Source organism: Diadema antillarum, unplaced genomic scaffold, assembly GCF_040938485.1.
Source record: "Diadema antillarum isolate AM-2024a unplaced genomic scaffold, OU_Dant_1.0 scf00000036, whole genome shotgun sequence".
NCBI classification, from domain to species: Eukaryota; Metazoa; Echinodermata; class Echinoidea; order Diadematoida; family Diadematidae; genus Diadema; species Diadema antillarum.
This window is the reverse complement of record NW_027270925.1, coordinates 1242822-1269089: the sequence shown is the minus strand read 5'-3', so window position 1 is coordinate 1269089 and position 26268 is coordinate 1242822. Positions and strand designations below refer to the sequence as shown.

General features: G+C 35.6%; 2 protein-coding genes across 2 annotated transcripts; both read left to right on the top strand.

Annotated features, from left to right (window-relative positions):
• Positions 1 to 2876: 2876 nt before the first annotated feature.
• On the top strand, positions 2877 to 4863 carry LOC139708069 (muscarinic acetylcholine receptor M2-like). Its single transcript, XM_071620056.1, has 2 exons — positions 2877 to 3773; positions 4588 to 4863. The coding sequence occupies exons 1-2, from the start codon at positions 2877 to 2879 to the stop codon at positions 4861 to 4863; spliced, it is 1173 nt and encodes a 390-aa protein (XP_071476157.1).
• Positions 4864 to 17171: 12308 nt separating this feature from the next.
• On the top strand, positions 17172 to 19120 carry LOC139708059 (muscarinic acetylcholine receptor M2-like). Its single transcript, XM_071620045.1, has 2 exons — positions 17172 to 18071; positions 18845 to 19120. The coding sequence occupies exons 1-2, from the start codon at positions 17172 to 17174 to the stop codon at positions 19118 to 19120; spliced, it is 1176 nt and encodes a 391-aa protein (XP_071476146.1).
• The last annotated feature ends 7148 nt before the right edge of the window (positions 19121 to 26268 follow it).

The window sequence follows — 26268 nt, the reverse complement described above, 5'->3', positions numbered from 1 at the left end:
TCATGCAGGGTGGCCTGATGATTTGACCACTTTCATTGACAGATCTCATCCATGCAGTGAGACATTTACAATAGCACACAAACTTGGAAAAAGTGCAATTTGTCATTGTTGTCTTTAAAGTCCATGTGCTCAGTCACGTATGACAATTGTCAACATAATTAGGTATCAATGGAAAGAGGAAGAGTTCCCCTTTCCTCACAACTAATATTGCGCTCTCCATAGCTGACAATTATAAAAAAGTAGCCCTCCAAAATTTCATTAACTTTTTTTTTTTGATACGCACTGTATACATATTTATTTTATTGTTATTCATTGCACTTTAATCTATCAATGACACATTACTTTTGATTAATTTTCATTACTCTCGAAATATGTCAATCATTTTCAAACTTTGCTTAAGCTCATTATGTGTGATTCAATATGAATCGTTGAAATTAGACGTACAAATTGAGATCAAAATAGGAACGAAAAGTATGTTTTATTTTTAAACACAATCTGAAACAATCATAGTCAAGTTTATCTCCTCCGTACATGTATACAAGTCTCTTTGCCCGGTTTGTGATCGCCTGGCTACTTCAAATCATCGTCCTACTCCTCTACGCCATCGATCAGGACCACGTCAATCCGGACCTATACCGGATTGTCTGGGTTTTATGTCTATTTAAACTTGTTGTTGTTGTTGTTTTTTTTTGCTATTGTATATCTCATTCAGTATTTTGTAAGATTACGGGGACACAAGAATATTGTCAAAGAGCAATTCACAACTTCTTACGAAATCATCTTTACACATTTCCCTCTATCTCTCACTAGTGTAAGTCGTGCTATAGTTTGAAATACAATGTAGTAATATAATGACGTTTCGTGAAAAGATTGACTTCGAACATGATACGTCTTTGGGTTTACGGGAGATTTGCGCGTGATTATTACAAGTAATAAGCGTATCAAGTACATTTTACGTTTCTAAAATTTCCAGGCTCGTTCCATGTATCATTTTACTATAATATTAAACAAAAATTGCGATGAATCTTAGCGTAATCATTCTATTTGTTCAAATCATTCAGGGGGATCTAGTTGGTGTCTAATACGCCCAAATCCAGAAACGTAAAGGTACAGGTGGAATCCATATGGTTGTTGTTTTTTTTATATAGTTTTTCCATTCGTTTTTCTCCTTTTTCAATTTTTCCACGCTTTTTGTAATATACAATGTAGCACAAAGGTCATTATACAAAGTTATTGAGTAATATTTGAATAAGTGAAAACACTTGGAAACAGGCAAATAATTAAATGTAATGTACAACATTTTCATGATAATTTATGTTAAGACATGCAGGTGTCATTATATGCATATTCAAGCTGAAGAATATTGTGCACCTGTGGATTAAGAGAAAAAAAATGTGCTTATCTAAACATAATACACATGATAGAAATGCAGAAGACATTATCTTAAGAAAACATTTGACGAGGATAATAATGGTCCCATTTACACAATCAGACAAAATAAAGGGATAATCGAGTAAGCACCATTCAAGCGAGCAGGTTATTACTACCACGCATATCCCTATTCAAATGTAGTGTCGTTTTGAATGCAACTTCCCTGATTTTTTTCTCTCTCCACATATTAGAACGAGTTAATACATTGACAACCGTCACTTTTTGTAATCCATTGATAATGATAATAATACTGATAATGATAATAATAATAATAAAAATAATACAACTATTTTTCACACATATACATAACAAACACTCGTGGGAGGATGCAGCGGCACTTTAGTTAGTACGTATTTTTGTGTTAATATTCAAAGAAGTACGCAACATTATAGTTTACCCTCTCACCATTTATCCCTTACGAGCATAAACGAACTTATCACCCAGGTTTGTTTGTTGATGCCATATGGACGGGAAATACTTCTTATTTCACGTGGACAAATCTCTCACGTAAAGTGGGAATAGAGGATTCTATTACTGAATAGAATTCTTCAACCATTCAGACCCAGGGATTTGAAGTTATCAGAAAAATGCAATTTATACGTTATAGTCTGCAAAATACCATACCATCATCTTTTAACCCTATTTTTCTCTATTGAAGGACGTTCTTTCAAACAGAAATGGCAGAAAAGATTGAATCGTGACTCGCTGACTATTGATTTCCACTCAGTTAAATCCTTATGCATCCATATCCTTTCTGATTCGGAGGTTTCCTGAATAAGAGCACTCAAGAGAGGGCAAAGAATTCTTTTCAGGATTGAACACTATACGTAAGTTATTTTGTTCAAAAAGAAAATTTTGTTTGATATTTGATAGCCAATCAGGTTCTTGCATTTCTGACCACTCACACATACACACACACACACACACACACACACACATAAACCAAAAAAGAAAATCCGATTGATTCCTGTTCTATTGTGCTAAGATTCGTGTAGATTCTTTAGACTATGAACTTAGTCCACTCATGAATTAGTTCAGGCAAAAAAGTGGCACTTGTATTGATCAATTCCTCTCTTCCTCAAATCACTCAAAAGAGTTTGTTTCTGAAAATTCTTTTCCAGCAAACAATTTGAAAAATAAAGAGAAAGGAAAGACAACATTCATACTCTTAACAATGTTAACCATAAACGATAGAGGAAAGATTCTTAGGTATATAGATTCTCAGAGCGAAGTATTATATCATAGAATTCTTATATGCTTGAGCACCTGAGCATACGACAAATCATTTTTTTAAACCTGTATATATATATATATATATATATATATATATATATATATAGACCACTTGCTCAGAGATATCGAAAACATCGCGTCAAGGAGCACGACAACAATATCAAAAATATTTCATTAATGACAACGATAGCACTGGGTGCAGTATGTCGACCATGGCATGGACTCCGTCTTTTACGTTACCCCCTGCGATCGAATTTGAAAATAATACTGGAAACGAGACACAAACTGACATTCCTGTAGTCCTTTCCAAATTCGTGAACATCAATGGACTAGTTTGGCCGGTGTTGTTCACAGCATTAATCATTGCCGCAAACTGCCTGTCCCTTGCAGCATTTGGTGTGGAAAAACGACTTCGCACCTACAACAACTACTTCATCATCAACCTCTCGATTCTCGATCTCCTCGTTGGTCTAAATCTCATCATCAGCGTTGTCCATACCCACATCGGCTACTATCCTTTGAACCAAGTGTTTTGTAAGATCCTTGGTGGACTCGGTCAGGCGGTCACCAGTTCTTCTAATTTTGTCGTCGTGATCATCTGCGCCGACCGTCATCGTGCGACCTACGACCCAATCAACCACTATATGACTCGCAACAAACGTAAAGCAATTTTCGTCAACTCCCTGGCGTGGATCGCTGCTCTTGCTTTTTGGATGCCGTTTGTTACAGTCTGGGAGTTCATTGACGACTTCGACAATGGACGTCATTGCGTTCGTCGATTTACTCACAATCCTTGGGCATACGTCGTCAACATTACTGTCATATTTTACCTGCCGTTAGTTCTAATTTTTGTGCTTAATTTTCGAATCTTCAGGAAGATTCAAAAGACGGTTGGTGCCAAGAATGTCAGGAAAACATCTCAAGGAAACGATGCTGCCAGTACAATTGGAACTAATTCAGCAATGGGTGGTAATATGAGAGAATTCTCGACTTCGTCAATTGCAGCTCCAAATGATATTCATGCTGAGTCTGTCAAAATGAAACGTGATTCAATGAGCTTGTCTAAGATGCACGGACACAACAAATTTCTGAAAGACTTTCGACATGCGGTAAGATATCATGCAATTATTTTCTTCCTATTTAAACACATCACCCACAAATACGTAAAAAAGACAGGATTAAATGTAAAGCCCATTTTCATCTGTTTCTTCTTCTTCTTCTTTTAGTCAAAAGACGCCTGAGCTTTCGATCCTATAGCAGAGTCTTCGTCAGAGGCAAAATGACAGACATGTAGAGAAGCAATCACATAATAAGGAATGACATTTTGTGTGTGTGTGTGTGTGCGTCTGTTTATCCATTAAACAAACAAATCTCTGAAAATTCAAGGTCTAAACTAGCGTAGGGTGCCACATCATAATTATGCCGATACGTCAAGACACAGATAATCAACACAAAAGCAACATTATAATAACCTATAATTATTGTAATCATTGCGTTACTAGCCTTCGTCAATTAAAATCTATCTTAGTACCTATGTAACAAAATCGTAGCTTTATACAATGCACATGTCATGATTGTACTTGTAAACACGAACATGCAAGCAATAGCAGTGTTCGTAACTGACCTACCTTGGTTCTAGAGGGCAAGTTGTCGAAGTCCCTGTAAGATTGCACATATCATTCCCATATCCATGATTTCCATTAAATAATGGTTGGAAAAGAAATAAACAATTTACCAGTGATCATGGAGTCATTAGAATGAAGGAAAACGAAATCATTTCTCTTTATGGCACGTAATCATGTAAAATGAAAATTTTATAACATTTTATTTCTACCAATAGCCATTTCTTCGGGAAGAACCACGAGGTCTAGCGGACAGCTCCAGATAATTGCCGTCCATGCTCTATCTTTTCCATACATGTAGGTGAAGCGTGAGTCGGCAGCCGAGACGAGAAAGGCACAACGTACGCTTCTCTTCATTGTCCTGTCTTTCGTGATTTCGTGGATGCCATACAGCATCATCCAACTCATCTATGCCATCGAACCGGTCCTCATCGTACCCGGCCTACCCCGTTCAGCATGGCTATTCTTCAACTGGATGGCGTTCGGCAACAGCCTCCTGAACCCCATCTCCTACGCGATCACCCAGCCACTGTTAAGGGCTACACTCAGAAATATGATGAGCTGCCGTGGCAGATAGGTTTCAGTGATTAAAATTCTCTCTGTGTTGTAACATATATATAAAATAACCCATTATCACTATACACTATTTTGATCCTGTTGCGCACGAATGCATCAAGGTTAGAAAAATTTTATTTATGTTTATCTGCTATTTCATTTTTACTTAGAACTTTATTTGTAGTTTTGATTGATTAATTCATTGAGATCATATTTTTGACCTTTCCATTTCCCTATTTGAAAGGTGTGTACATGTAAGAACATGTAACATACTTTACGTAATCACTACTTTTTGGACGCTGCACAGTAATATAGCGACTTTCGTTCAGCAAAGTATATGGTATGAGTTATATGAAAAGCTAAGCGAATAGGAATATGGCAAAATGATGATAGGATGACAAAAGTGTGCTACACACTCAAGACCACAGTATAATTGAACTATAAAATAACGCCAGTGATAATGATTGCTAAAAGCTCCTCAAAATTGCTAAAGCTTCCTGCTTATAGTGTATAAACTCACACAATCTTTACATGTATTACAGAAGATTAAGTCTGATTGTTATCTGCATAAGATTACTAGTACCAGAAATGTCAAGCCACAACGTATTTTGTAAAAATAAAATGTTATGGAAATACGGTTGAATAAGAAATGTAGTTGATAAATGATCAACAGAAACTTGTTATGATTTTATTTTAAATGTCATTAGATAACATGAACACTTCCTTCATAACCGATCTCCTCATATCATAGCAATTAATTGAGGCGTTTTTGGCCGGCTGTGTTCCAAGATCGTCAACCTTTGTGCAATCTTATGACTCTGACAGCGTTTGATGTAACAAACGAGTTCGAATTACACCTTAACTTGCCAAATCTAGATCTCCAGGACTCTTTGCAATGTTTGCATCTCGTCATGGGAGTGATCAAAACCCGCATCAGTTAATATCTTCTCATTCACCACCTACTGCAACGTACTAAAGAATTAGACCTTAAACCCTATCGCTTAGTTTTGAAAAAAAAAACCCGACTTCGAGCATTCACCTTCTACATTTGTATATCATTAACTTTTTTATCTCCTCGTCGGTTGTGTCTTACCGGAATGTTAGTCCATATCCCTATCGCCAGTTTTCCTCTGAATTTCATGCTGGATTGGTCAGCCAGTTACCAGTGCCTTCTACCCTTTATTCCTCAACATCTGCGATGACAAACACCGCTCAATGATAAAATGAAATAAAAGATGAAATGTGACATGAAATAGCGTTTCTAAGTTTAGATTTTCTAAACGTCACACTTTGAATATTTTGTTTTGTATTCATATCTTTTTTTCAGATTCAATTTTGTTCTTTTCTTCATAAACCCTGTGAGAGCCAGACTGTCTTTTCAAAATAAATGTTTAATGCTTTTTCCGTTAAACTACACCATGACCGTAACACACATGAATATCTTTATTCCAACGCGGTGCTGAAAAAGAATGATAGTGTAATAACTTAAGATATTTTATTTCCTCCGACGTTGTAAGTAAGGCAATGATAGTAAGCGAGCGACATCAGCAGATGAAAGTAACGTCTGGCAGTGTGTTACCAATCTCTTGAGAGGCGGTACAACAGGCAATGGTATCACTAAAGGTTTGATTGAAATAGCACGTGATTGGGATGATAAAGTTTACTGCGCGTCAACTGATTGGTCAAAGTTCTTGACTTTCAGACCCTTTTGAAATGTAATCTAATACAAGAGATCGAGATGGTCCTTCCATTGTTCAATACATGCAGAGCGTAAAAAAAGTAATCCAACTTTGGAGGGCTACCATTTTATGATTGTTAGCTATGAAGAGCACAATGTTGGTTGTGAGGAAAGGGGCTTTCTCTTTCCATTGATACCTAATTATGGCGACAATTGTCATGTATGACTGAGCACATGAACTATAAACATGATAAAGACAACAATGACAAGTTTGGGTGTTATTGTAAAGGAACAATGCATGTCTCACTCCATGGATGAGATCTGTCAATGAAAGTTGCAAAATAGGCCAGCCTGTGCAAATGCAGGTTTGTGTGTAGGGTTTGTGCTTAGGTATTCTCCTAGCATTGAATGGTCCATAACCTTTAACATGTGGCCTTTTGTTTGACAATTTGGTAGCTCCCACAGAGGCCAACGTACACAGTCCATCTTCTGTGTTCATATTCAACACATATATCCCAGTGACAAACCATGTCTTGAATATGAAGAGAGTAAAATGGATAATGGTTTTGCCTTAATGGGAAGGACCAAGCTATCGACAACGCGGTCATGTTGAAGGTTATGAACCATAAAGCTTAAGAAAAACCCCTAAACACGAATCTGCAGTCATACAGGCTGGCCTGATGATTTGACCACTTTCATTGACAGATCTCATCCATGCAGTGAGACATTTACAATAGCACCCAAACTTGGAAAAAGTGCAATTTGTCATTGTTGTCTTTAAAGTCTATGTGCTCAGTCACGTATGACATTTGTCAACATAATTAGGTATCAATGGAAAGAGGAGGAGTTCCCCTTTCCTCACAACCAATATTGCGCTCTCCATAGCTGACAATTATAAAAAAGTAGCCCTCCAAAATTTCATTAACTTTTTTTTTTGATACGCACTGTATACATATTTATTTTATTGTTATTCATTGCATTTTAATCTATCGATGACACATTCCTTTTAATTAATTTTCATTACGCTCAAAATATGTCAATCATTTTCAAACTTTGCTTCAGCTCATTATGTGTGATTTACAGACGTACAAATTAGATCAAAATAAGAACGAAAAGTATGCTTTATTTATTAACACAATCTGAAACAATCAGTCAAGTTTATCTCCTCCGTACATGTATACAAGTCTCTTTGCCCGGTTCGTGATCGCCTGGCTACTTCAAATCATCGTCCTACTCCTCTACGCCATCGATCAGGCCCACGTTTATCCGGACCTATACCGGATTGTCTGGGTTTTATGTCTATTTAAACTTGGGAAACTTACGAAATCATCTTTACACATTTCCCTCTATCTCTCACTAGTGTAAGTCGTGCTATAGTTTGAAATAATAATATAATGACGTTTCGTGAAAAGATTGACTTTGAACATGATACGTCTTTGGGTTGACGGGAGATTTGCGCGTGATTATTTCAAGTAATAAGCGTATCAAGTACATTTTACGTTTCTAAAATTTCCAGGCTCGTTCAAGGTATCATTTTACTATAGTATAAAACAAAAGTTATGATGAATTTTAGCGTAATAATTCTATTTGTTCAAATTATTCAGGGGGATCTAGTTAGTGTCTAATACGCCCAAATCCTGAAACGCAAAGGTACAGGTGGAATCCATATGGTTGTTGTTGTTGTTGTTGTTTTAGTTTTTCCATTCGTTTTTCTCCTTTTTCAATTTTCCACGCTTTTTTTAATATACAATGTAGCACAAAGGTCATTATACAAAGTTATTGAGTAAAATTTGAATAAGTGAAAACACTTGGAAAAAGGCAAATAATTAAATGTAATGTACAACATTTTCATGATAATTTATGTTAAGACATGCAGGTGTCTTTACATGCATATTCAAGCTAGAGAATATTGTGTACCTGTGGATTAAGAGAAAAAATGTGTTAATCTAAATATAATAGACATGATAGAAATGCAGGAGACACTATCATAAGAAAACATTTGACGAGGATAATGATGGTCCCATTTACACAATCAGACAAAATAAAGGGATAATCGAGTAGGCACCATATAAGTGAGCAGGTTATTACTACCACGCATATCCCTATTCAAATGTAGTGTCGTTTTGAATGCAACTTCCCTGATTTTTTTTCTCTCTCCACATATTAGTACGAGTTAATACATTGACAACCGTCACTTTTTGTAATCCATTGATAATAATAATAATAACAACAATAATGATGATAATAATGATAGTAATAATAATAATAAAACTATTTTTCACACATAAACATGCACAAACACTCGTGCGAGCATGCAGTACTTTAGTTTGTACGTATTTTTGTGTTAGTATTCCAAAAGTACGCAACATTATAGTTTACACTCTCACCATTTATCCCTTACGAGCATAAACGAACTTATCACCCAGGTTTGTTTGTTGTTGCCATATGGACGGGAAATACCGCTTATTCCACGTGGACAAATCTCTCACCTAAAGTGGGAATAGAGGATTCTATCACTGAATAGAATTCTTCAACCATTCAGGCCCAGGGATTTGAAGTTATCAGAAAAATGCAATATATACATTATAGTCTGCAAAATACCATACCATCATCTTTTTAACCCTATTTTTCTCTATTGAAGGACGTTCTTTCAAACAGAAATGGCAGAAAAGATTGAATCGTGACTCGGTGACTATTGATTTCCACTCAGTAATCCTTATGCATCCATATCCTTTCTGATTCGGAGGTTTCCTGAATAAGAGCACTCAAGAGCGGGCAAAGAAATTCTTTTCAGGATTGAACACTATACGTAAGTTATTTTGTTCAAAAAGAAAATTTTGTTTGATATTTGATAACCAATCAGGTTCCTGCATTTCTGACCACTCACACATACACACACACACACACACACACACACACACACATAAACCAAAAAAGAAAATCCGATTGATTCCTGTTCTATTGTGCTAAGATTCGTGTAGATTCTTTAGACTATGAACTTAGTCCACTGATGAATTAATTCAGGCAAATAACATAAAGTGGCACTTGTATTGATCAATTCCTCTTTTCCTCAAATCACTCAAAAGAGTTTGTTTCTGAAAATTCTTTTCCAGCAAACAATTTGAAAAATAAAGAGAAAGGAAAGACAACATTCATACTCTCAACAATGTTAACCATAAACGATAGAGGAAAGATTCTTAGATATATAGATTGTCAGTACGAAGTATTATATCATACAATTCTTATACGCTTGACAGTGCTTGACTACAAACCTGTATACTGAAATAATATATATATATATATATATATATATATATATATATACATATATGTATATATTGTATATATACATATATATATATAAACCACTTGCTCAGAGATATCGAAAACATCACGTCAAGGAGCACGATCAAGAAATATCCCATCTAACGAGACAACTGAACTATAAAAAATATTTCATTAATGACGACGATAGCATAGGGTACAGTATGTCGACCATGGCATGGACTCCGTCTTTTACGTTACCCCCTGAGATCGAATTTGAAAATAATACTGGAAACGAGACACAAAATGACGTTCCTGTAGTCCTTTCCAAAGTTGTAATCATTGCCGCAAACTGTCTGTCCCTTGCAGCATTTGGCGTGGAAAAACGACTGCGCATCTACAACAACTACTTTATCATCAACCTGTCTATTCTCGATCTCCTCGTTGGTCTAATTCTCACCACTGGCGTTGTCCATACCTACTTTGGCTACTATCCTTTGAACCAAGTATTTTGTAAGATCCTTGGTGGACTCGGTCAGGCGGTCACCAGTTCTTCTAATTTTGTCGTCGTGATCATCTGCGCCGACCGCCATCGTGCGACCTACGACCCAATCAACCACTATATGACTCACAGTAAACGTAAAGCACTTTTCGTCAACTCCCTGCCGTGGATCGCTGCTCTTGCTTTTTGGATGCCGTTTGTTACAGTCTGGGAGTTCATTGACGACTTCGACAATGGACGCCATTGCGTTCGTCGATTTACTCACAATCCTTGGGCATACGTCGTCAACATTACTGTCTTGTTTTACCTGCCATTAGTTTTGGTTGTTGTTCTTTACCTTCGAATCTTTAGGAAGATTCAAAAGACGGTCGGTGGCAAGAATGTCAGGAAAACATCTCAAGGAAACGATCACGCCAGTACAATTATGAATACTTCAGCAATGGGTGGTAATATGAGAGAATTCTCGACTTCGTCAATTACATCTCCAAATGACATTCATGTTGAGTCTGTCAAAAAGAAACGCGATGTTTCTATGAGCTTGCCAAAGATGCGCGGACACAGCAAATTTCTGAATGACTCTGGACATGCGGTAAGATATCATACAATATAAAAATCTTCCTATTAGAACACGTCACCCACAAAAACAGTAAGAAATAAAGGAGTAAAAGAGTAAAAGCCATTCGTTTTATTTTTCTATTTTTTGTTCTTTTTTGGTCAAAAGAGGCCTGATCTTTCGATCCAAGATAGTTAGAGGCGAAATGGCAAACATGCAGGGAAAGAAATTACATAATAAAGAATGACATATTTGTATGTTTGTGAAGAAGACACGCATCTGCATTTCTGTTTATCCATTAACAAAACAAATCTCTGAAAAGTCAAGGTGTAAACAAGCGTAGGGTGCCACATGCCAATACGTCAAGACGCAGATAACTAACACAAAAGCAACATTATGATAACTTATAATTTAATCATTGCGGTACTCGCCTTCGTCAATTAAAATCCATCTTTATAGTGACTATGTATCAACAGCATAGCTTCATACAATGCACATGTCATGATTGCACTTTTAAACATAATAATTTATATGCAAGTAATAGCAGTGCTCGTAACTCACTTACCCTGGTTCTAGAGGACAAGTTGTCGAGGTTCCGGCAAAATTGCACGCACATCCTTCTGCACATATTATTGCCGTATCCACGATAATAAAAAATAATAGTTGAAAAATAGTGATTTAACAATGATCATGGAGTCACCAGAATGAAGGAAAAATAATCATTTCTCTTAATGGCACGTAATCATGTAAAATGAAAACTTAATAACATTTTACTTCTACCAATAGCCGCTTCTTCAGGAAGAACAAGGAGGCCACGCTGATAGATTATTACCGTTCTTGCTCTATCTCTTCCATATTACATATAGGTGAAGAGTGAATCGGCAGCCGAGACGAGAAAGGCACAACGTACGCTTCTCTTCATTGTCCTGTCTTTTGTGATTTCATGGATGCCAAACAGCATCATCCGACTCATCTATGCCATCGAACCGGTCCTCATCGTACCCGGCCTGCCCCGTTCAGTAACGCTATTCTTCAGCTGGATGACGTTCTGCAACAGTCTCCTGAACCCCATCTCCTACGCTATCACCCAGCCACTGCTACGGGCTACACTCAGAAATATGATGACCTGCCGTGGCAGATAGGCTTCAGTGATTAAAATTCTCTCTGTGTTGTAACCTATATATATATATATATATATATATATATATATATAACCCATTATCACTCTTGTACACTATTTTGATCCTGTTGCGCACGAATGCACAAAGGTTAGAAAAGTTTTATTTATGTTTATCTTCTATTCTTTTTTACTTTATTTGTAGGTTTGATTGATTAATTCATTGAGATCATATTTTTGACCTTTCCATTTCCCTATTTGAAAGGTGTGTACATGTAAGAACATGTAACAGACTTTACGTAATCACTACTTTTGGGACGCTGCACAGTAATATAGCGACTTTCGTTCAGCAAAGTAATGTTATGAGCTAAGCGAAACTAAGCGAATAGGAATATGGCAAAATGATGATAGGATGACAAAAGCGTGCTACACACTCAAGACCACAGTATAATTGAACCATAAAATAACGCCAGTGATTAGAAATTCCAAACAGTCATCATACTTTGCTTTATTGAGTGTGCAAGTTGACGTACATATAGTAAAATGATTGCTAAAAGCTTCTCAAAATTGCTAAAGCTTGCTGCTTATAGTGTAAACTCACACAATCTTTACATGTATTACAGAAGATTAAGTCTGATTGTTATCTGCATAAGATTACTAGTACCAGAAATGTCAAGCCACAACGTATTTTGTAAGAATAAAATGTTATGGAAATACGGTTGAATAAGAAATGTAGTTGATAAATGATCAACAGAAACTTGTTATGATTTTATTTTGAATGTCATTAGATATACATGAACACTTCCTTCATAACCGATCTCCTCATATCATAGCAATATTTGAGGCTTTTTTGGCCGGCTGTGTTCCAAGATCGCCAACCCTTGTGCAATCTTATGACTCTGACAGCGTTTCATGTAACAAACGAGTTCGAATTACACCTTAACTTGCCAAATCTAGATCTCCAGGACTCTTTGCAATGTTTTCATCTCGTCATGGGCTTGATCAAAACCCGCATCAGTTAATATCTTCTCATTTACCACCTACTGCATGCACGTACTAATGAATTAGACCTTAAACCCTATCGCTTATTTTTGAAAAAAAAACGACTTCGAGCATTCACCTTCTATATCATTAACTTTTTTATCTCCTCGTCGTTTGTGTCTTACCGGAATGTTAGTCCATATCCCTATCGCCAGTTTTCCTCTGAATTCCATGCTGGATTGGTCAGCCAGTGTCCAGTGCCTTCTACCCTTTATTCCTCAACATCTGCGATGCGTGGTGACAAACACCGCTCGATGATAAAATGAAATCACAGATGAAATGTAACATGAAATAGCGTTTCTAAGTCTAGATTTTCTAAACGTCACACTTTTAATATTTTGTTTTGTATTCATATTTTTTTTCAGATTCAGTTTTGTTCTTTTCTTCATAAACCCTGTGAGAGCCAGACTGTCTTTTCAAAATAAATGTTTACTGCTTTCCCGTTAAACTACACCATGACCGTAAAACACATGGATATCTTTATTCCAACGATGTGCTGAAAAAAAATGATAGTGTAATAACGTAAAATATTTTATTTCCTCCGACGTTGTAAGTAAGGCAATGATATTAAGCGAGCGACATCAGCAGATGAAAGTAACGTCTGGCAGTGTGTTACCAATCTCTTGAGAGGCGGTACAACAGGCAATGGCACCACTAAAGGTTTGTAGAAATAGCACGTGATTGGGATGAAATAAAGTTTGTTGCGCGTCAACGTTACTGATTGGTCAAAGTTCTTGACTTTCAGACCCTTTTGAAATGTAATCTAATACAAGAGATCGAGATGGTCCTTCCATTGTTCAATACAGAGCGTATAAAAAAAATGTAATCCAACTTTGGAGGGCTACCATTTTATAATGGTTAGCTATGAACAGCACAATGTTGGTTGTGAGGAAAGGGGCTTCCTCTTTCCATTGATACCTAATTATGTCGACAATTGTCATACTGACTGAGCACATGGACTTTAAAGACAACAATGACAAATTGCACTTTTTCCAAGTTTGCATGTTATTGTGAAGGAACAATGCATGTCTCACTACATGGATGAGATCTGTCAACGAAAGTGGCCAAATAGGCCAGCCTGTACAAATGCAGGCTTGTGTGTAGGGATTGTGCTTAGGTATTCTCCTAGCATTGAATGGTCCATAACCTTTAACATGTGGCCTTTTGTTTGATAATTTGGTAGCTCCCACAGAGACAAACCTACACAGTCCATTTTTCTGTGTTCATATTCAACATATAAATCCCAGTGACAAACCATGTCTTGAATATGAAGAGAGTAAAATGGATAATGGTTTTGCCTTAATGGGAAGGACCAAGCTATAGACAACGCGGTCATGTTGAAGGTTATGAACCATAAGGCTTAAGAAGAACTCCTAAACATGAATTTGCAGTCATGCAGGCTGGCCTGATGATTTGACCACTTTCATTGACAGATCTCATCCATGCAGTGAGACATTTACAATAGCACACAAACTTGGAAAAAGTGCAATTTGTCATTGTTGTCTTTAAAGTCTATGTGCTCAGTCACGTATGACAATTGTCAACATAATTAGGTATCAATGGAAAGAGGAAGAGTTCCCCTTTCCTCACAACTAATATTGCGCTCTCCATAGCTGACAATTATAAAAAAGTAGCCCTCCAAAATTTCATTAACTTTTTTTTTGATACGCACTGTATACATATTTATTTTATTGTTATTCATTGCACTTTAATCTATCAATGACACATTACTTTTGATTAATTTTCATTACTCTCGAAATATGTCAATCATTTTCAAACTTTGCTTAAGCTCATTATGTGTGATTCAATATGAATCGTTGAAATTAGACGTACAAATTGAGATCAAAATAGGAACGAAAAGTATGTTTCATTTATAAACGCAATCTGAAACAATCATAGTCAAGTTTATCTCCTCCGTACATGTATACAAGTCTCTTTGCCCGGTTTGTGATCGCCTGGCTACTTCAAATCATCGTCCTACTCCTCTACGCCATCGGTCAGGCCCACGTTTATCCGGACCTATACCGGATTGTCTGGGTTTTATGTCTATTTAAACTTGGGAAACTTACGAAATCATCTTTACACATTTCCCTCTATCTCTCACTAGTGTAAGTCGTGCTATAGTTTGAAATAATAATATAATGACGTTTCGTGAAAAGATTGACTTTGAACATGATTCGTCTTTGGGTTTACGGGAGATTTGCCCGTGATTATTACAAGTAATAAGCGTATCAATTACATTTTACGTTTCTAAAATGTCCAGGCTCGTTCCATGTATCATTTTACTATAATATTAAACAAAAATTGCGATGAATCTTAGCGTAATCATTCTATTTGTTCAAATCATTCAGGGGGATCTAGTTAGTGTCTAATACGCCCAAATCCAGAAACGTAAAGGTACAGGTGGAATCCATATGGTTGTTGTTTTTTTTTTAAATAGTTTTTCCATTCGTTTTTCTCCTTTTTCAATTTTTCCACGCATTTTGTAATATACAATGTAGCACAAAGGTCATTATACAAAGTTATTAAGTAATATTTGAATAAGTGAAAACACTTGGAAACAGGCAAATAATTAAATGTAATGTACAACATTTTCATGATAATTTATGTTAAGACATGCAGGTGTCATTATATGCATATTCAAGCTGAAGAATATTGTGCACCTGTGGATTAAGAGATAAAAAAATGTGCTTATCTAAATATAATACACATGATAGAAATGCAGAAGACATTATCTTAAGAAAACATTTGACGAGGATAATAATGGTCCCATTTACACAATCAGACAAAATAAAGGGATAATCGAGTAAGCACCATTCAAGTGAGCAGGTTATTACTACCACGCATATCCCTATTCAAATGTAGTGTCGTTTTGAATACAACTTCCCTGATTTTTTTCTCTCTCCACATATTAGAACGAGTTAATACATTGACAACCGTCACTTTTTGTAATCCATTGATAATGATAATAATACTGATAATGATAATGATAATAATAAAAATAATACAACTATTTTTCACACATATACATAACAAACACTCGTGGGAGGATGCAGTACTTTAGTTAGTACGTATTTTTGTGTTAATATTCAAAGAAGTACGCAACATTATAGTTTACCCTCTCACCATTTATCCCTTACGAGCATAAACGAACTTATCACCCAGGTTTGTTTGTTGATGCCATATGGACGGGAAATACCTCTTATTCCACGTGGACAAATCTCTCACGTAAAGTGGGAATAGAGGATTCTATCACTGAATAGAATTCTTCAACCATTCAGGCCCAGGGATTTGAGGTTATCAGAAAAATGCAATATATACATTATAGTCTGCAAAATACCATACCATCATCTTTTAACCCTATTTTTCTCTATTGAAGGACGTTCTTTCAAACAGAAATGGCAGAAAAGATTGAATCGTGACTCGCTGACTATTGATTTCCACTCAGTTAAATCCTTATGCATCCATATCCTTTGTGATTCGGAGGTTTCCTGAATAAGAGCACTCAAGAGCGGGCTAAGAATTCTCGTCAGGATTGAACACTATACGTAAGTTATTTTGTTCAAAAAGAAAATTTTGTTTGATATTTGATAGCCAACCAGGTTCCTGCATTTCTGACCACTCACACACACACACACACACACACACACACACATAAACCAAAAAAGAAAATCCGATTGATTCCTGTTCTATTGTGCTAAGATTCGTGTAGATTCTTTAGACTATGAACTTAGTCCACTCATGAATTAGTTCAGGCAAATAAGATAAAATGGCACTTGCATTGATCAATTCCTCTCTTCCTCAAATCACTCAAAAGAGTTTGTTTCTGAAAACTCTTTTTCAGCAAACAATTTGAAAAATAAAGAGAAAGGAAAGACAACATTCATACTCTCAACAATGTTAATCATAAACGATAGAGGAAAGATTCTTAGATATATAGATTCTCAGTACGAAGTATTATACAATTCTTATACACTTGACAGTGCTTGACTACAAACCTGTATACTGATATATATATATATATATATATATATATATAAACCACTTGCTCAGAGATATCGAAAACATCACGTCAAGGAGCACGATCAAGAAATATCCCATCTAACGAGACAACTGAACTATAAAAAAAATATTTCATTAATGACAACGATAGCACTGGGTGCAGTATGTCGACCATGGCATGGACTCCGTCTTTTACGTTACCCCCTGAGATCGAATTTGAAAATAATACTGGAAACGAGACACAAAATGACGTTCCTGTAGTCCTTTCCAAAGTTGTTAACATCAGTGGACTATTTTGGCCGATGTTGTTTACAACATTAATCATTGCCGCAAACTGTCTGTCCCTTGCAGCATTTGGCATGGAAAAACGACTGCGCACCTACAACAACTACTTTATCATCAACCTGTCTATTCTCGATCTCCTCGTTGGTCTAAGTCTCACCACTGGCGTTGTCCATACCTACTTTGGCTACTATCCTTTGAACCAAGTGTTTTGTAAGGTCCTTGGTGGACTCGGTCAGGCGGTCACCAGTTCTTCTAATTTTGTCGTCGTGATCATCTGCGCCGACCGTCATCGTGCGACCTACGACCCAATCAACCACTATATGACTCGCAGTAAACGTAAAGCAATTTTCGTTAACTCCCTGCCGTGGATTGCTGCTCTTGCTTTTTGGATGCCGTTTGTCACAGTCTGGGAGTTCATTGACGACTTCGACAATGGACGCCATTGCGTTCGTCGATTTACTCACAATCCTTGGGCATACGTCGTCAACATTACTGTCTTGTTTTACCTGCCATTAGTTTTTGTTGTTGTTCTTTACCTTCGAATCTTTAGGAAGATTCAAAAGACGGTCGGTGGCAAGAATGTCAGGAAAACATCTCAAGGAAACGATCACGCCAGTACAATTATGAATACTTCAGCAATGAATGGTAATATGAGAGAATTCTCGACTTCGTCAATTTCATCTCCAAATGACATTCATGTTGAGTCTGTCAAAAAGAAACGCGATGTTTCTATGAGCTTGCCAAAGATGCGCGGACACAGCAAATTTCTGAATGACTCTGGACATGCGGTAAGATATCATACAATATAAAAATCTTCCTATTTGAACACGTCACCCACAAAAACAGTAAGAAATAAAGGAGTAAAAGAGTAAAAGCCATTCGTTTTATTCTTCTATTTTTTCTTTTTTGGTTAAAAGAGGCCTGATCTTTCGATCCAAGATAAAGGTGAAATGGCAAACATGCAGGGAAAGAAATTACATAATAAGGAATGACATATTTGTATGTTTGTGAAGAAGACACGCATCTGCATTTCTGCTTATCCATTACAAAACAAATCTCTGAAAAGTCATGGTGTAAACAAGCATAGGGTGCCACATGCTAATACGTAAAGACGCAGATAACTAACACAAAAGCAACATTATGATAACCTATAAATTTAATCATCCCGTTACTAGCCTTCGTCAATTAAAATCCATCTTTATAGTACCTATGTATCAACAGCATAGCTTCATGTAATGCACATGTCATGATTGCACTTTTAAACATAATATATGCAAGTAATAACAGTGCTCGTAACTCACTTACCCTGGTTCTAGAGGACAAGTTGTCGAGGTTCCGGCAAAATTGCACGCACATCCTTCTGCACATGTTATTGCCGCATCCACGATAATAAAAAATAATAGTTGAAAAATAGTAATTTACCAATGATCATGGAGTCACCACAATGAAGGAAAAATAATCATTTCTCTTAATGGCACGTAATCATGTAAAATGAAAACTTTATAACATTTTTTACAGATTATTACCGTTCTTGCTCTATCTCTTCCATATTACCGTATAGGTGAAGAGTGAATCGGCAGCCGAGACGAGAAAGGCACAACGTACGCTTCTTTTCATTGTCCTGTCCTTTGTGATTTCGTGGATGCCAAACAGCATCATCCGACTCATCTATGCCATCGAACCGGTCCTCATCGTACCCGGCCTACCCCGTTCAGTAAGGCTATTCTTCAGCTGGATGACGTTCTGCAACAGTCTCCTGAACCCCATCTCCTATGCGATCACCCAGCCATTGCTACGGGCTACACTCAGAAATATGATAACCTGCCGTGGCAGATAAGTTTCAGTGATTAAAATTCTCTCCGAGGTGTAACAACCCTCCCCCCCCCCCAAAAAAAAATAAAATAAATAAATAAACACACATCTTTAACCCATTATCTCTCTTGCACACTATCAACATGATGTTGTGCACGAAATAAAAGATGAAAAGTAAATACATATAAAATAGTGTTTGTAAGTTTTACATCAAAACAGATAGCGCAATCCGACCCTTGTCCTTATTGCACGTTTTCTCCTGTATCGTTCCTGGAATTTGTAGTATTCCACCCGTTCCGACCCGCCAGGCCTCCTGTAAAGTCCGTCGGTGCAAGATATGGAACGGCTAGAACGACCAAGTACAGCACATTGAACGCACACCCACGGCATACCCACATGACAATTACCTGGGCCTATCCTCCAAAGTGTGACAGGGGCTTAACATATTCCATTTTCTCCGACGGCCTAATCCCGGATGCAGCTTCCTGAATCAAATGTCCAACGAGGTGATTCAGCAGCATCTGATAGTAAGGTGAAGAAGACATTGTTCCTGTTGCCTAAAGTCAACAACAATATAAAATGAGGTGCTTTGAAACACACAGTGAGTTTTCCAAAATCGTAGAAACGCTTTCTCTAGTATGCAGAAGGGTAATCTAGTACCCTTCACCTTACTTACATTTTGTATTGAAAATAACCTCGCCTTAAAATGTCATTTTGTAAGACTATGGTTAAAAAAAAAAAAAACTGCGCTTGATAATTATGTAAAACACACTTCTAATAAAAGAATCTTCACATCTCTCTCACTCGTGAGTTTTAAGTCCTATTTCGATGTTGAGGGAAATGTGTAAAGAGTGTTGTTGTTACATTAAACAAATCCTGATGACGATCCACAAAAAGGTAAACTAAGAACACATAGTTGTCTGACATTATGGAAAGTTGTTTATCATATGATTTTTTAAGTGATGATCGGGTCAGGTAGAGCTAACGTTTTATTCCTTATGATCAAATATTTTCGTCATTTCAATAATCATAAAATATTCAGGCTTTATCCTTCTATCAAATTTATGAAGAGCCGTGTATGTGTGATGCGAGCAAATCGAGAAACGCAGAAATACAGAAGGAATCTATGTAAATACATTAAAACCAGTGTCTATACCTAATGGAACCGAACTAAGGAGAAACATATTTTACTGGTTTAAGGGGTTTAGGCAGTTGTTTAAAATGAGTTAAGGTTGTCCAATTTCACTGCCCGAATTCACGAAGGTGGTATAATGAAACCATGGTTTAAACCATGGACAATTTGTATGGAGCTCCAAGTGTGGGCATGACCTATTTCATTACGAAATCAGTCACTTCATCGACGAAATGTTGTCATTGATGCTATTGTTATTATTATTATTATCATTATTACTATTATTATTATTGTTATCATTATTGTTATCATAAAGGGAATATAGCTTTTGCTATTTCTTTTTAATTTTTTTCTCGTATATATCATGATGTAGAAACATTATTACTTTCAAATGAAGTCGATTTTTGTTTTTTACATAAGTTTAAGACAAAATAAAGACATATAGAACAATAGATGAATATTGTAGAAGAACTCCTATTTGAAATGTCGGGCGAAATCTTCATTTCGTTTTATCAAAATTCCCTAGTCATCATTTGTTCAATATTTCCCCCTGACGCGGGAAATAGCAAAGGCTATGCGGTATTAATGTTGAACGTTTATTTCAAGCCCCTGGTTAAACATATTTCACAATCAAACACTTACACACATACATACATGCAATCGTTGTATGTGAAGCCTCATTATTCATTCATTTCATTTCACACATGCATGTTCACATGCATGTTTTTTTATTTTCATTTCCAATCAAACACAGGTAATACACTTTGACATGATTACATATATTGGAACATAATAATACATATTGGTTCTTCAAAGAACTTCATGGAAATGGAAATTGAGGGGCTGCTAAAAAGCGAACTTGTAGATTGCAGTCCCCTCACTTACGTTACATTACTACAATACATTAATTATATATGACTTTATAACACAATACAACGATACATGTACCGTACAAGCTAATCATTGAAAGTATACAGTTTTCATTCAATCAAATCGGATGGTTACATGAAGTACAGTGTATACGCTTTCACATGTATACACATACACATAGACATAGACATAGACATAGACATAGACATACACATACACATACACATACACACACACATACACATACACATACACACAAGCACACACACGTACCCACATACACATACGCACACACACGCACGTACACACACATGTATGCATCCACATACATTGTGCACACACAGAAGAGAGTAGGGAAAGAGAGGGCGGAAGGGGGAGAGGGGGAGTAGAGAGAGCGAAGGGCAGGTCAACATTCTCGATACAGGGTGAAGAAAAAGAACAACAATTCCAAACAGTCAAACTAATCATGGGGTACATATGAGCTAATCAAATATTTCTTTAAATTACTAGAGAATGATTTCAAACTAATGGAATCTTTTATATTTTTCTCAAGGGAATTCCAAAATTTTGGGCCACTGTAGATAAACGTGGATTTTGTAAATAGAGTTCGGGTAAGGGGCAAATGATATTCATCTGTTTGACGAGTGGGGTATTTATGAATATTTTTATTCTTATTAAACATATTCTCAAAAACTGAAGGAAGTGACTTATTATACAAACTGTACATAAATTGACCAAGGTAATAATAATACAAATCCCTTACTTTTAAAACCTTATTCTCCACAAATAATCCGTCAGTATGGGAATATTTGGAGGTATTACATATTACTCGAAGTGCTTTTTTTTGTAACAATAATAATTTATCCAAGTAAGTTGAATGTGTATTTCCCCATACTATAATTCCATACGTTAAATAAGGTAAAATTAACGTTGAATATAACATTATCAACTTTTTAACAGAAAAACAAAACTTTACTTTATTAATTACACCTATGTTACTGGAAATAGTGCGGCATATACAATCTATATGCTGTTTCCAAGAAAGCTTACTGTCTACAGTTACACCAAGAAATCTAACAGAATAAACCTGTTTTATCACTTCATTTTCAAAAATTATATCATGTGGCAATTTATCAAGGGTATTACTAAACAACATCACATTTGTTTTCTGCAAATTAAGCGATAATCTATTTGCTCTTAGCCATTGCATTATCTTGTTCAATTCTATATTCATGACATCAACTAATGTATAAGGATTTGAATGAGAAAAGAAAAGATTAGAATCATCTGCAAATAATATAAAAGAAAGAACATTTGAAGATTTGGGAAAATCATTGATGTAGATAATAAAAAGTAACGGCCCTAGTATACTTCCTTGTGGAACTCCACAATCAACTGAGCGCAAAGAAGATTTTTCATTGTTTATACAAACAAATTGTTTTCTGTCTTTCAAATAACTTCTGAACCACTCCAAGGCCTTCCCACGTATACCATAATGATTAAGTTTATAAAGAAGAATGTCGTGGTTAATCGTGTCGAAGGCCTTGGAGAGGTCCAGGAAGATTCCTGCAGTATGTTGAAACTTATCAATTGCTCGAGATACTTTTTCAGTGAAAGATAATATTGCATGTGCTGTGCTATGTTTCTTGCGAAATCCAAATTGATATTTTGACAAAATGTCATTTCTATTAAAAAAATCTATAACTCGAGAATATATTATCTTTTCTAATATTTTAGATATATTAGGCAAAAGAGAAATAGGTCTGTAATTATTCAATTCTTCCCTATTACCCTTTTTAAAAATTGGAACTATTTTTGATATTTTCATAACATCTGGTACCTGCCCTTGTGATATTGATAGATTAAAAATGTGAAACAAAGGATCAACAATATAAGGTATTATATTTTTTAACAGTATATTATCAATATCATCATAACCAGAACTTCTTTTAGAAGGTAAATTATGAACAATATCTAAAATCTCATATACTGTTACAGGGGAAAAAAAGATTGAATTTTGATTACCTACATCCAGATAATCATAAAATTCTTTAGTAGACAACGGAATATTTGCACAAAGATTCTGGCCAACAGTTGAAAAATGTGAATTAAATATTTCTGCTATCATACGTAAATCTTTTATTTCAAATCCATCATTCTTAATTTTAGAAATAACATTTCTTTCCTTATGCTTATTCAATGTTTCATTTATCAATTTCCAAGTATTGCGCATATCATTTTTAAACAAATCTAATTTTCTCATATAATAATTCCTTTTTTCTTTACGCAATACCATAGTGAGAGTATTTTTATATGCAGTATACTTATCACGAGATTGCTGTGTTTTTTTAGCCTTACTTACATAATACAAATTATTTTTACGATTAATTGAACGTAATAATGACTTTGACACCCATGGCAATCTTGGATCACGTTTATAACTACCCAACTTCTTTTTAACTAATGGAATATGTGTATCTAACAAAATAAAAATCTTATTTATAAAAATTTCATAAGCTACATTCGTATCTTGCACCACATATAAGTCAGACCAGTCAATTTCCATCAAAGATTCCTGAAACTGGGCTATATTCTGAGGTGTAAACTTACGCCTTCTTTCATAATTCTGAGGTATTTTCGTCTTTAACTGTAAAGATGAACACATATAAATAGCATAATGATCAGATATATCCGTAAGTATAATAGCAGAATCAGGAAAAGGGTTTACATTACAAAAAATATTATCTATTAAAGTGGCAGATTGTTCTGTTACACGGGTTGGTTTTGAAATCAAGGGTGAGAAATATGCAGAGAGCATAATATTGAGAAATTCCTCGGGATAATAAGAATCATTACATTTACTTAAATCAATATTAAAGTCACCCATTAAATAACATTCCTTATTCAAAACTGAAGATTCTTGTAATAATTCATTAAAATAATCAAAAAATAATTTTATATTAGCATCAGGGGGCCTGTATATTACGCCTAATAAAATATCTTTCCGATTAGGCACTTTGATTTCTATAAATAAGGATTCAACAAAACTTTCCATTCGACAGATATCTTTTCGAATGAAGAAATCAAAATTGGATTTAACATAGAAGGCAACACCCCCACCACTTCTATTATATCTATCGTTATTTATCAAATGATATCCTGGGAGATTAAATAAAGAGGCAGTATTATCAGTGAGCCATGTTTCTGTAAGCCCAATTACAGAAAAAAATGAGTCTGTAAAATTATCTAAAAAAATACGCAAATTTTCAAAGTTTTTATTTAAACTTCTTATATTCATATGCATCAGGGAGAACTTTTCGCTAGCATCTTTGGACTTTAATTGATTAACAGTGACATATGGCGAAGAAATATCTTGAAATTTATCATTAAAAATATCATTTGTATGAAAATTAATATCTTTGGATATTAGGTTGTCAAATGACAGTGAAGCAGTTGCATTCTGATTATTTGAATCAAATACAAATAAATCATGAAAATCCTGTTCATTCAAACGACTGAAGTCAAAATCAAATATCGAATCAGCCATTAAATCGATTCAATGCTGGAAGACCCTGACGGTCGTAAGAAAACCACCGCACGTCCTGTAATGAGAAATCTACTGACCTGTTGAAAGAAGAGGGAATGAAAAGAAAGAGTGTACATACATACACACACATGGTACATACAAACACATGCATACAAACACATACACAAACATACACTCAAACACACACACACACGTTCATATACAGACGCACACACATACAATGTACTCATACACATCAACGTCATAAGGGGACTTACACATCTATCAATTTAAGGAGTCACATCGGTCTCTCCAAAGGAGCACAGGAGTAAAATCAAACTACAATCTTAGAATTTGTACCGTTCACTAATTTCATTGGTACTTTCATTACCTATCAGAAAAGCTGACCCCCCAAAAAACAACACCGAAAATGTAAATGAAACAACATGCAGTTAATGTAACTGGACTCAATGCATTGACCTTCCACCGCTCATGAACAGATAAACTATCGCAAATATACTAAATTGCTAAATGTGGTGCCGTATTGAATATGATTTTCTAATGTTTGATTTCTTTTTCTCCACATATCAAAACGAATTCTGCCCATTTTCAACAGCCCTCTTGATCAGCAATGCCTTTTCAGCATAAAAATACCTATAATGCCAGATTTAATTGTGAATGTCATTAGGACGTGAGACGCGCGAGTCTCTGATTTGAGGTAAAAGTAGAATATTGTATACGATTAATGGAATTCTAAACTCATTCAGTCATTCAGGCCCGCAGTTTTGAAATTGTCAAGGAGAATGTAAGATATCCTTTTTCGTTTGTAAAGTGGATGGCAGTTCATCATTTCTCCTTTCTGCTTTCTTTTCTACTATCGATGTTCTTTCAAGCAGCACTGACGAAAGATCGAGTCATGTCACGAAAGAGCCAAGTATCGATTAGTTCTTTCAGTGAACTTTGCTTGCGTCTGCACCATTTCTGATTCTAAGCTCTCTTGAATAGGAGCGTTCAAGAGTGAGCAATGAGCAATATTCGAGATTTGTAATGAAATATATTCTTATGTTAAGACAGAAATTTTGTTTGATATTTGACAGCCAATCAGGTTCCTGCACTGCTGCCTATACTTGAAAAAAAGGAAATATCCAATCGATTCTTGTTCTATTGTGCAAAGAATCCTAAATGTATATGACTTTTACCCTTGGTTCACCCATTAAATGTCAAACAAATAACACAAAGTGGCATATGAAGTGATTTATTGCTCCCTCCCGAGGACTCAGGGAAGTTTGTTTCTTGAAACTTAGTCAGTTCATGAAGTAATTGAAGAAAAAAGAAAGAACGCAGCGACGAAATCAACCGTAAGATGATTTCAGTCATCTTATATGGACACGTGATATGCTGAGGCATTCATTATCAATACATATCCATGAATACAAAATTCTTACAGTTTGAACTTGAAAACATACACGACACATCATATTTCTGCACTATATATAAATATTAATATAATTATACACATACAAATACATACGTCACTTGCTCAGACTAATCAGATATTACCACAAGTAGTCGAGGAGGACTAGAACTTTTCCATGAAGCAAGACACGAGGAACCATTAAATATATTACACTGCAGTATGTCGACC